General features: G+C 33.4%; 3 protein-coding genes across 3 annotated transcripts; 1 reads left to right on the top strand and 2 right to left on the bottom strand.

The window, feature by feature from the left end:
* Nucleotides 1–1,522: 1,522 nt before the first annotated feature.
* LOC111776459 (probable pectinesterase/pectinesterase inhibitor 41) lies at nt 1,523–4,492 on the bottom strand. The gene is made up of 3 exons (XM_023655895.1): nt 4,270–4,492; nt 2,406–2,660; nt 1,523–2,208 (listed from the first exon to the last, which is right to left on the bottom strand). Exons 1-3 carry the CDS (start codon nt 4,490–4,492, stop codon nt 1,523–1,525), a joined length of 1,164 nt encoding a protein of 387 aa, XP_023511663.1.
* Nucleotides 4,493–5,097: 605 nt separating this feature from the next.
* LOC111776267 (probable pectinesterase/pectinesterase inhibitor 7) lies at nt 5,098–6,399 on the bottom strand. The gene is made up of 2 exons (XM_023655676.1): nt 5,991–6,399; nt 5,098–5,796 (listed from the first exon to the last, which is right to left on the bottom strand). The coding sequence occupies exons 1-2, from the start codon at nt 6,313–6,315 to the stop codon at nt 5,111–5,113; spliced, it is 1,011 nt and encodes a 336-aa protein (XP_023511444.1). The 5' UTR covers nt 6,316–6,399; the 3' UTR covers nt 5,098–5,110.
* Nucleotides 6,400–9,022: 2,623 nt separating this feature from the next.
* Nucleotides 9,023–10,257, top strand: LOC111776458 (probable pectinesterase/pectinesterase inhibitor 7). Its single transcript, XM_023655894.1, has 2 exons — nt 9,023–9,347; nt 9,545–10,257. Exons 1-2 carry the CDS (start codon nt 9,023–9,025, stop codon nt 10,228–10,230), a joined length of 1,011 nt encoding a protein of 336 aa, XP_023511662.1. The 3' UTR covers nt 10,231–10,257.
* The last annotated feature ends 1,774 nt before the right edge of the window (nt 10,258–12,031 follow it).

Below are 12,031 nucleotides of genomic sequence, written 5' to 3'. Positions count from 1 at the left end.
TGTCTAAAATTGGGGTTGGAGCGGTATATTTTTGGGTCGGTCTGACTTCATAATGAAGATATCATATTAGATGATCAACTATAGAAGTGCGGTGTCATTCTATCTCTTCTTTACTCTTTTACTTATTTTAATTATAAAGAGAAGACTTATAAGAGAATAATAAAAATAAAATTAATTTTAAGTAAATTTCTAAATCAATATGAAAATTGGATGAACTAAAATAAGATATGAATAAAACGTGTAATTGATCTTCAAAACATTGTGAAAAATAACTTAATATAGAAGCGACAAACTTTTATTTTGAATAAGAATATGAGTAATAATCAAGGGGTACATGAGGCTTCACGATTACACGTAATAAGATTAGACGTTTCTACCGTGAGACCCAAAAAATTCCATGAAGTGTTGTAACGAGACTGCCACTCTGGTGGAATAGGGTCATCTTCAAAATCATCAAAACACACGCCTATATGGCCAGCAACACTCATTGTCGGTAATTCATACACGTTTGTACCTGGTTGGGTCAATAATATATGCATTGACTCTTGCAAATCAGTGTATCCCATTCCAAAAGATTCTAAACACGTGTCATACATCAATTTTGTTTCAGCATCTAGCTTTCCTGACTTTATCTCTCTTTGAAGGAAAACAAGGTTGTCATTGAAATTACTGATGGTATGATTCACGAATATAATTAGAAAACCTGTCAAATTTGACTTCAAATCTTCACGAGGATCTGAATCAATCACGGAAAAACAAAGCTTATACAATTCATCATATTGAAATCTGTTGCAAGTATCACGAACAAACTTATCGTTGCTACTTCTATTCTCTTCTGCCATGACGACCATAGAGGGGTTGAAAATAGATAGCAAAAGAAAGGTAAAAACAGCGAGAAGAGGGAGGGAAGAAGATATGTTCTTCATCTTTAACAATAATCATATTTAGAAATGGTAGGAATTTATAACCAATGAATTCCTAAACTTTATTTGGAAATTAGTTAAAGGTACAGGATTCCTTCCATATAATAATTCATAACCTTCCATATATCAATTCATAACCGAAATTTTAATAAATTCAAAAATTGTCGGTTATTATTTTCCATATGTCAATGGTAGCCATAAATATTTTATTTAATTAAATAATATTTTTGTATATATTTTAAATGCATGTTACATCCAAATCATAATTAATTATTAATTATGATGAAAGAAAGAAAAAAGAAAGCACATCAATTCTTACTTACATAAAAAATATAATAAATTTGATTTCTTAATTGGTTCAAAAAAAATATTTAAAACAAAGAGAAAAATTAAGTTAGAAAACATCTTTTTGTGGCTTACGGCCAAAACATGAAAATAATACTAATTTATTTATAATATAGTTGGTTTGGTTAAATTGTATAGTGACAGTAAACATTATTTTTTTCCCACATATGTTCACAGTATACATTATAGTCTACTGGTTTAGATCAATTAAGAGTTTTCTATTGATAAAAACATACCAAACCAAGTCAATTTCATTAACCATTTAGTCCAGTTCTGAAGGGTACATGTGTTTCAGGCAACCAATCTGACCCGTTGATAAAATTTTCTACAGTAAAATTTTTCGCTAACTGTTTATTGAGTACATAAAAAGTTGGCCAATTAACTCGGTGTGTTGTGTCGGCACCAGGACCTCGATTATTGAACTCAACATAAAAGAGGTTGTTTATCGGTACCCCTTTCCACAATTCCCATCCTGCAGGTTGCACATTGTCATCCAAAAATGACTCCATGAACACGACAGTTGAATATTGTCTCCATGGCCGACCAAGATAGATTTTAGCTTTGGCCTTGCTGGAAGCTATTTCCGGAGAAACTGTGACGGTACAGTTCTGAAAGGAGAAGCCGCTTTTCAACCACGATTGATCCTTGGACTGTGCGGTGACAGTGATTTCATCCATCGGTAACCGAGCATATATGTTACTGTCTTGAAAAACAGCAAGTCCATCTCCAAAAATGAAGTCTACAGTTCCGTAGACGTCGCACTCCCTAAAGAATTGGCATTGTCCCCTTGAATATAGGGTATCTTGAAAACTTAAAAATCTACAATCGTAATAAACAGTGTGGTTCGCGTAGTCAAGGACAGCAACTGCTTGGCCGTTTTGAGGTCCTGCAGAATTCTCAAAACTTAAATGTTGGGCCATGAAATTGTCACCCTTGACCACTGCATCAAATAAGAATAAACAAATTAATAAGGATTTAAACAATTTATTATATAAACGTAAAAGAAAGCTACTATGACATGGGTTCATGTTTTTTTAGTAAAATATTAACATCCTACCCATTTGAGAGGTAAAATTGATTTTGTTAATCAAATAAATTCTTACATTAAAGTATAAAGTATAGAACACGAAGAATTACCTAAAGTTGCAGAGTCAAAAGTCTTGAATCCACTGCCATGGCTTCTATTGTCGACGATAATGGTTGTGAGGGCATTATCGCCAATTAAAGCAATGAATTTCTTGGTCGGTGGAATTTCAAGATGTCCACGGTAAGTACCAGGGGTTACACGAATGTAATATGAGTGATTCAATTTAATGGCCGCCTCTGAGATCGGAGGGTGGAGGCCAGAGAGGATTCTACGACTGGGATCCGACGGAAGATGACGCCGGAGTTCTTAAAGAGAACGGATGTGGTTTGAGAAATGGATACGTGTTCCTCTCTTCGTGGTTGGGCTGTTTCCATTCACTTCCCGATAATTTCTTTTTATTTTTTATTTTTTTATTTTTTACCACTCAAATTAAATTGAAAGTTTTTATTTATTTAGTCATTTAAAATTACAAGTTACAAATTTAGTCGTTTAGTCACACATAGAAATTTCTGTGTCAATCATAGTCCCGAATCACGGACGAATTTATCGACGTCATACTTGCAACAGATTTCAATATGATGAACTGTATAAGTTGTGCATTCTCGAGATTAATTCGGATCCTCGTGAAGATTTAAAGTCAAATTTGACAGGTCTTTTCATTATATTCGTGAATCATAGCATCAGCAGTTTCAGCGACAACATTGAATTCCTTCAAGGAGAGATAAAGTCAGGAAACCTAAATGGTGAGACAAAATTGATGTTCAACACGTGTTTGAAAATTTTTGAAAGAGGAAATGATGATTTGCAAGAGACAATACATATACTATTTACCCAAACGGGGATAGACGTATATAATTTGCCAATCATCAATATTCCTAATTATGTACAGGACTGCGTCGATGATTTTGAAGGTGACCACCCTATCCCACCTGAGTGACTCTCTCGTTACGCATGTATTGGTTGATTACTATTCATATTCNCACCCTATCCCACCTGAGTGGCTCTCTCGTTACGCATGTATTGGTTGATTACTATTCATATTCTTGTTTAGAATAAACTTATCTTCTTGAATATTGTAGATATCTTCGTTATAATTCTTAGTCAACCATAACAAATGTGTAATCAAATTCAACTCAGAACGTTGGTTGAATGGATCATGTCTAAGAACTAGGTCATCGGCCTAAAACTTGAAAAGATTTAGGCTCAAGTAGTGTCTAAAATTGGGGTTGGAGCGGTATATTTTTGGGTCGGTCTGACTTCATAATGAAGATATCATATTAGATGATCAACTATAGAAGTGCGGTGTCATTCTATCTCTTCTTTACTCTTTTACTTATTTTAATTATAAAGAGAAGACTTATAAGAGAATAATAAAAATAAAATTAATTTTAAGTAAATTTCTAAATCAATATGAAAATTGGATGAACTAAAATAAGATATGAATAAAACGTGTAATTGATCTTCAAAACATTGTGAAAAATAACTTAATATAGAAGCGACAAACTTTTATTTTGAATAAGAATATGAGTAATAATCAAGGGGTACATGAGGCTTCACGATTACACGTAATAAGATTAGACGTTTCTACCGTGAGACCCAAAAAATTCCATGAAGTGTTGTAACGAGACTGCCACTCTGGTGGAATAGGGTCATCTTCAAAATCATCAAAACACACGCCTATATGGCCAGCAACACTCATTGTCGGTAATTCATACACGTTTGTACCTGGTTGGGTCAATAATATATGCATTGACTCTTGCAAATCAGTGTATCCCATTCCAAAAGATTCTAAACACGTGTCATACATCAATTTTGTTTCAGCATCTAGCTTTCCTGACTTTATCTCTCTTTGAAGGAAAACAAGGTTGTCATTGAAATTACTGATGGTATGATTCACGAATATAATTAGAAAACCTGTCAAATTTGACTTCAAATCTTCACGAGGATCTGAATCAATCACGGAAAAACAAAGCTTATACAATTCATCATATTGAAATCTGTTGCAAGTATCACGGACAAACTTATCGTTGCTGCTACTATTCTCTTCTGCCATGACCATCATAGAGGGGTTGAAAATAGATAGCAAAAGAAGGGTAGAAACAGCGAGAAGCGGGAGGGAAGAAGACATGTTCTTCATGTTTAACAATAATCATATTTAGAAATGGTAGGAATTTATAACCAATGAATTCCTAAACTTTATTTGGAAATTAGTTAAAGGTACAGGATTCCTTCCATATAATAATTCATAACCTTCCATATATCAATTCATAACCGAAATTTTAATAAATTAAAAAATTGTCGGTTATTGTTTTCCATATATCAATGGTAGCCACAAATATTTTTTTTAATTAAATAATATTTCTGTATAATTGAATAAAAAAATCATTGTATATATTTTAAATGCATGTTACATCAAAATCATAATTAATTATTCTCAGGAAAGAAAGAAAAAGAAAACATATCCATTCTTTCTTACATAAAAATATAATAAATTTGATTTTTTAATCAGTTCAAAATAATATTTAAAACAAAGAGAAAAATTAAGTTAAAAAACATTTTTTGTGGTTTACGGCCAAAACATGGAAATAATACCAATTTATTTATGATACAGTTGGTTTGGTTAAATTGTGTAGTCACAGTAAACATTATTTTTTTTCCCACATATGTTCACAGTATACATTATAGTCTACTGGTTTAGATTAGATCAATTAAGAGTTTTGTATTGATAAAAACATACCAAACCAAGCCAATTTCATTAACCATCGAGTCCAGTTCTAAAGGGTACATGTGTTTCGAGCAACCAATCTGACTCGTTGATAAAATTTTCTACGGTAAAATTTCTTGCTAATTGTTTATTGAGTATATGAAAAGTTGGCCAATTAACTCGATGGGTTGTGTCGGCACCAGGACCTCGATTATTGAACTCAGCATAAAAGAGGTTGTTTATTGGTACTCCTTCCCACAATTCCCATCCTTGTGGTTGCACGTTGTCATCCAAAAATGACTCCATGAACACAACCGTTGAATACTGTCTCCATGGTCGACCAAGAAAAATTTTGACATCGGCCTTTCTGGAAGCTATTTCCGGAGAAACTGTGACGGTACAGTTCTGAAAGGAGAAGCCGCTTTTCAACCATGATTGATCTTTGGACTGTGCGGTGACTGTGATTTCATTCAACGGTAACCGAGCATATATGTTACAGTCTTGAAACACAGCAAGTCCATCTCCAAAAATAAAATCTACGGTTCCGTATATATCGCAGTTCTTGAAAAATTGGTTTATTCCCTTTGTATATAGGGTGTCTTGAAAACTCAAGAATCTACACTGGAAGTAAGTAGTGAATTTGGCTCGGTCAAGGATAGCAACTGCTTGACCGTTTTGAGGTTCGGCAGAATTCTCAAAACTTAAATTTTGGGCCATAAAATTGTCACCCTTCACCACTGCATCAAATAAAAATAAAGAAATTAGTAAGGATTTAAACAATATTATTATATAAACTATTATGTCAACAAAAGACTCATTTAAAAGAAAAAATTAACTGTGACATGGGTTCAAAGTTTTTTTAGTTAAATATTAACATTGGAGGGTAAAATTGATTTTGCTGAAATAAATTCTTACGAACACGAGTAATTACCTAAGGTTGCTGAGTCAAAAGTCTTGAATCCAGTACCGTGGCTTCTATTGTCGACGATAATGGTTGTGAGTGCATTATCGCCAATCAAAGCAATAAATTTCTTGTTTGGTGGAATTTCAAGATGTCCACGATAAGTGCCAGGGGCTACACGAATGTAAAATCGTGTATTGGAGTTGTTCGGAGCGGCTGCTATAGCTTCACTGATACTTTTAAAATCCCCCGATCCGTCTAGTGATACGACCGCATTAAAACGGGTTGGATCAATGAGTGCCAAAACGTTGGCGAAGAAGAAAAATAAACACGCAGCAAAGGGTAAAAATGCCATGTTCAAAGTAGGAGAAGAAGAAAACAAAGACAAGCAAATTGAGAGAACAAAGGAGAGTTGTATGAACTCAAAAAGAACAAGAAAGAGCTGCGTAAGTTTGTGTGTTTTTCACAGTCTCATGGAAGCAGCATTTTATAGAGTGAGCTGTGATTAATAATGTAACTGTGAAGCTAATCTCTTGTGGTTAGTGTATTAATGGTCAATTAACATCAGTTTCAAGTGGTCTTATTTAGCAGTTGACAACGTCAGTGTAAATGAGTAAGTGAGGAAAGCTGATATGCCATAAACAAGTTGATGAAGTAGGAGAGAATCAGAAGTGAATCATAGAGTATATGAAAATGGTGAGTTCTTACATAAACAGCCTGCACAATATTCTAAATCCAGCGCCGATCATTTTCAGTGTGTTTATGTAATGTTATCAAACAATAGTTGACCGTTTTGGTTAGGATTCCGGTGAATGGCCGATGATCATGGCCGGAGGGGTTCTGAAACTGCTGTCTTGAACTTGTTGGGTGTGGGCGATGGTTGGGTGAGTGGCGGCGGCAATGTGTAGCATGTCAGCTTGGCCGGCGGCAATGTGTGGACGGAGCGTATGGTGTATGAACAGAGCCGAAGTGATGATGATTGGTGGGTGAATCCTAAGGTCTCATTTAGAATATTGTGCTGCTATAAACTTTCCATTTCCATTTCCAACTGCAGAAGACTTGATATAATTACCGATACAAAAAATATGTTGTACATAAGAAAAAAAAATAGTTATTTTATTTTTTATTTTTTGATTTTGTTTTATAATTCATATTTATGAAAAATAATTTTTATGATAAAATTTAAAAGAAAAACGTAACAAAGGGTGGAAACTTCAACAATTTTATTGGCGACAATTTTATTTACATTTTTTAAAAATAGAAGTTAATTCATAAAAAAAAATATTTTTGTACCTATATTTATTTTATTAGCTTTAAATTTTTTTAAAAAAATAAAATAAATGGGGATTTTTTTTTTGGAGGTAATTCTTTCTATCAAGGTAAACTGTCAATGTCTGAGAAATATATAACCAAAAAAAAAAAGGCTTTGACACGTGGCGAGGAAAACCCACGTGACACAGGAAAGAAGAGAGTTGGGTGCCCCTTGTTTTTTGGGCACTCCCCATTCAAGAATAATAGAAGGAATTGCCTCCAATAAAAATCCCCATTTATTTTATTTTTTAAAAAAAATTAAAGCTAATAAATTAAATATAGGTATAATTTTTTTTTTTTTTTTTTTTTTAACTTNTTTATTTTATTTTTTAAAAAAAATTAAAGCTAATAAATTAAATATAGGTATATTTTTTTTTTTTTTTTTTTATGAACTTAACTTCTATTTTTTAAAAATTTAAATAAAATTGTCGCCAACAATGTTGAAGTTTCCACCCTTTGTTACGTTTTTCTTTCAAATTTTATCATAAAAATTATTTTTCATAAATATATTTTCAATGAATTATAAAACAAAATCGAATTTTTTTTCTTTTGTTATATACAACATAAATATCTGTAATTATGGATCGTCATAAATAATAATAATAAAAAAAAGATTTATGCAATTTATTTTTAATACAAGGCTAGTAATTACAAATTTAGGTTTTTTTTTAACTTTTAAATTAATGAAATGCACATAGTATGTGACAATGACAATTATAATAAAAGATTAATACTTAGTAGGAATGAACTAAAATCAAACCTTCAAACTCTAATTCTTCTTATACTGAGATATTATCATTTATTAAGTAAAAATGAATGATAAGAGTCAGTTCGATTTCAAAAAGATAAAAAGTAAGGATATCCTAATGAAAAAGACACTCGATAGGGATGGAAAACTATAAAAAATTAAAAGAAAAAATTAATCAAAAATAGGAGAAAATGAATAAATAAAGGCGTAGAGGTGTCTTAAAAGAAAACAATATTATTCCGTTCATTAATGAGAGGATATATTTAGAATACTCCTTACAATGTTTAGGTCAAAAACCATCCTTTTTCATATACTCTTATTCTTTTATTATATCAACTCTTCTGCCGATGGAAATGGAAATGGAAAGTTTATAACAGCACAATATTCTAAATGAGACCTTAGGATTCACCCACCAATGATTATCACTTTTGTCTTTGTTCATCCACACACACCCCACCACTCCCCCGACCAAGCTGGCATGCTACCCTTTGCCGCCGCCACTCACCCAACAAGTTCAAGACAGCAGTTTCAGAACCCCTCCGGCCATTCACCGGAATCCTAACCGAAAGGGTCAAATATTGTTTGAAAACATTACATAAACACACTGAAAATGATCGGCGCTGGATTTAGAATATTGTGCAGGCTGTTTATGTAAGAACTTTCCATTTTCATATACTCTATGATTCACTTCTGATTCTCTCCTACTTCATCAACTTGTTTATGGAATATCAGCTTTCCTCACTTACTCATTTACACTGACGTTGTCAACTGCTAAATAAGACCACTTGAAATTGATGTTAATTGACCATTAATACACTAACCACAAGAGATTAGCTCCACAGTTACATTATTATTCACAGCTCACTCTATAAAATGCTGGTTCCATGAGACTGAAAAACACACAAATTTACGAAGCTCTTTCTTGTTCTTTTTGAGTTCATACAACTCTCCTTTGTTCTCTCAATTTGCTTGCTCTTTGTTTTCTTCTCCTCCTACTTTGAACATGGCATTTTTACCCTTTGCTGCGTGTTTATTTTTCTTCTTCGCCAACGTTTTGGCACTCATTGATCCAGCCCGTTTTAATGCGGTTGTATCATTGGACGGATCGGGAGATTTTAAAAGTATCAGTGAAGCTATAGCAGCCGCTCCGGACAACTCCAATACACGATTTTACATTCGTGTAACCCCTGGTACTTACCGTGGACATCTTGAAATTCCACCGAACAAGAAATTTATTGCTTTGATTGGCGATAATGCACTCACAACCATTATAGTCGACAATAGAAGCCACGGTACTGGATTTTCGACTACTGACTCTGCAACCTTAGGTAATTACTCGTGTTTTATACTTTAATGTATTAATTTATTTGAGCAAAATAAATTTTACCTATTGACGTTAATATTTAACTAAAAAACTTGAACCCATCTCACAATTCATTTTTGCTTTTAAATTAGGCTTTCTTTTAAGTTTATATAATAATATTGTTTAAATCCTTACTAATTTGTTTATTCTTATTTGATGCAGTGGTCAGGGGTCACAATTTCATGGCCCAACATTTAAGTTTTGAGAATTCTGCAGGACCTCAAAACGGGCAAGCAGTTGCTGTCCTTGACTACGCGAAATACACTGTTTATTACGATTGCAGATTTTTAAGTTTTCAAGATACCCTATATTCAAGGGGACAATGCCAATTCTTTAGGGAGTGCGAAGTCTACGGAACCGTAGACTTCATTTTTGGAGATGGACTTGCTGTGTTTCAAGACTGTAACATATATGCTCGGTTACCGAGCGATGAAATCACAGTCACTGCACAGTCCAAGGATCGATCGTGGTGGAAAAGCGGCTTCTCCTTTCAGAACTGTACCGTCACAGTTTCTCCGGAGATAGCCTCCAGTAAGGACAAAGTTAAAATCTATCTTGGTCGGCCATGGAGACAATATTCAACTGTTGTGTTCATGGAGTCATTTTTGGATGACAACGTGCGACCAGAGGGATGGGTATTGTGGGAAGGGGTACCAATAAACAACCTCTTTTATGCTGAGTTCAATAATCGAGGTCCTGGTGCTGACACAACACACCGAGTTAATTGGTCAACTTTTCATGTACTTGATAAACAGTTAGCAAAAAACTTTACCGTAAAATTTTTTATCAACGGGTCAGATTGGTTGCCCGAAACTCATGTACCCTTTAGAACTGGACTTGATGCTTAATGAAATTGGCTTGGTTGGGTATGTTTATATCGATACAAAACTCTTAATTGATCTAAACCAGTAAACTATAACGTATACTGAACATATGTGGGAAAAAAAATAATGTTTACTGTGACTACACAATTTAACCAAACCAACTATATCATAAATAAATTGGTTTTATTTCCATGTTTTGGCCGTAAACCACAAAAAAAATGTTTTCTAACTTAATTTTTCTCTTTGTTTTAAATATTTTTTTGAACCGAATAAGAAATCAAATTTATTATATTTTTTATGTAAGTAAGAATTGATGTGCTTTTTTTTTCTTTCTTTAATCATAATTAATAATTAATTATGATTTGGATGTAACATGCATTTAAAATATATACAATTATTTTTTTATTCAATTATACAAAAATATTATTTAATTAAAGAAAATATTTATGGCTACCATTGACATATGGAAAATAATAACCGACAATTTTTGAATTTATTAAAATTTCGGTTATGAATTGATATATGGAAGGTTATGAATTATTATATGGAAGGAATCCTGTACCTTTAACTAATTTCCAAATAAAGTTTAGGAATTCATTGGTTATAAATTCCTACCATTTCTAAATATGATTATTGTTAAACATGAAGAACATGTCTTCTTCCCTCCCTCTTCTCGCTGTTTTTACCTTNAGATTATTATTGTTAAAGATGAAGAACATGTCTTCTTCCCTCCCGCTTCTCCCTGTTTTTACCCTTCTTTTGCTATCTATTTTCAACCCCTCTATGATCGTCATGGCAGAAGAGAATAGAAGTAGCAACGATAAGTTTGTTCGTGATACTTGCAATAAATTTCAATACGATGAATTGTACAAGCTTTGCTTTCCTGTGATTGATTCAGATCCTCATGAAGATTTGAAATCAAATTTGACAGGTATTCTAATTATATTAGTGAATCATACCATCAGCAATTTCAATGACAACCTTGTTTTCCTTCAAAAAGAGATAAAGTCCGGAAAGCTAGATGCTGAAACAAAATTGATGTATAACAAGTGTTCAGAATCTTTTGGAATGGGATACACTGATTTGCAAGAGTCAATGCACATATTATTGACCCAACCAGGTGCAAACGTGTATGATTTACCGACGATGAGTGTTGATAAACATGTAGGCGTGTGTTTCGATGATTTTGAAGATGACCCTATTCCACCAGAGTGGCAGTCTCGTTACAATACTTCATGGAATTTAATAAGTCTCGTGGCAGAAACAACTAATCTCATTACATGTAATCGTGTAGCCTCATGTATCCCTTGATTATTACGTCACCTTCGCAAATAAAACTCCTAAAATTCCTATAGTTTTTAATTTTTTTTCTTTATTGTACTCTCTTTTTTATGGTTTAATTGAGCCCAATTGAAGCAGGCCCAGTGTGGAGACCCCAAAGTTGCCTTTAAACTAAGGGCTATTACTGAGATTTGAGACTTTTGCTGGCCACGTGGCATCTCCATTAGTATCGTATTAAAAATGCTTACCTGAATTGAATCTGCAAAAAAAAGGGCGGCGAAAGGGTTGGCGCGGAATGATGGCCACTTGTAGCCGTCTGGACCTAACTTGCGCAGCACAATTCTGGAGAAGACCGCTTGTGACTCCTCTTCCCTCTTCTTAGATAAATCTAAAAAGAGTTCTGTTTTGACTCAGAAATGAAAGTCTTCTTTCGTTTCTCGACGGTAAAGTAAGACTAAACTTATAAGCTTATTAACCTAAGTCGGAACAAATTGATAGCATCCCTTTTTTACGTCTCCGTGTCCCTCCCATGTGGCGACATGGG

The sequence above is a fragment of the Cucurbita pepo genome, chromosome LG15 (genome assembly GCF_002806865.2).
Source record: "Cucurbita pepo subsp. pepo cultivar mu-cu-16 chromosome LG15, ASM280686v2, whole genome shotgun sequence".
Classification (NCBI taxonomy): domain Eukaryota; kingdom Viridiplantae; phylum Streptophyta; class Magnoliopsida; order Cucurbitales; family Cucurbitaceae; genus Cucurbita; species Cucurbita pepo.
This window is presented reverse-complemented; position numbering and strand designations above follow the sequence as displayed.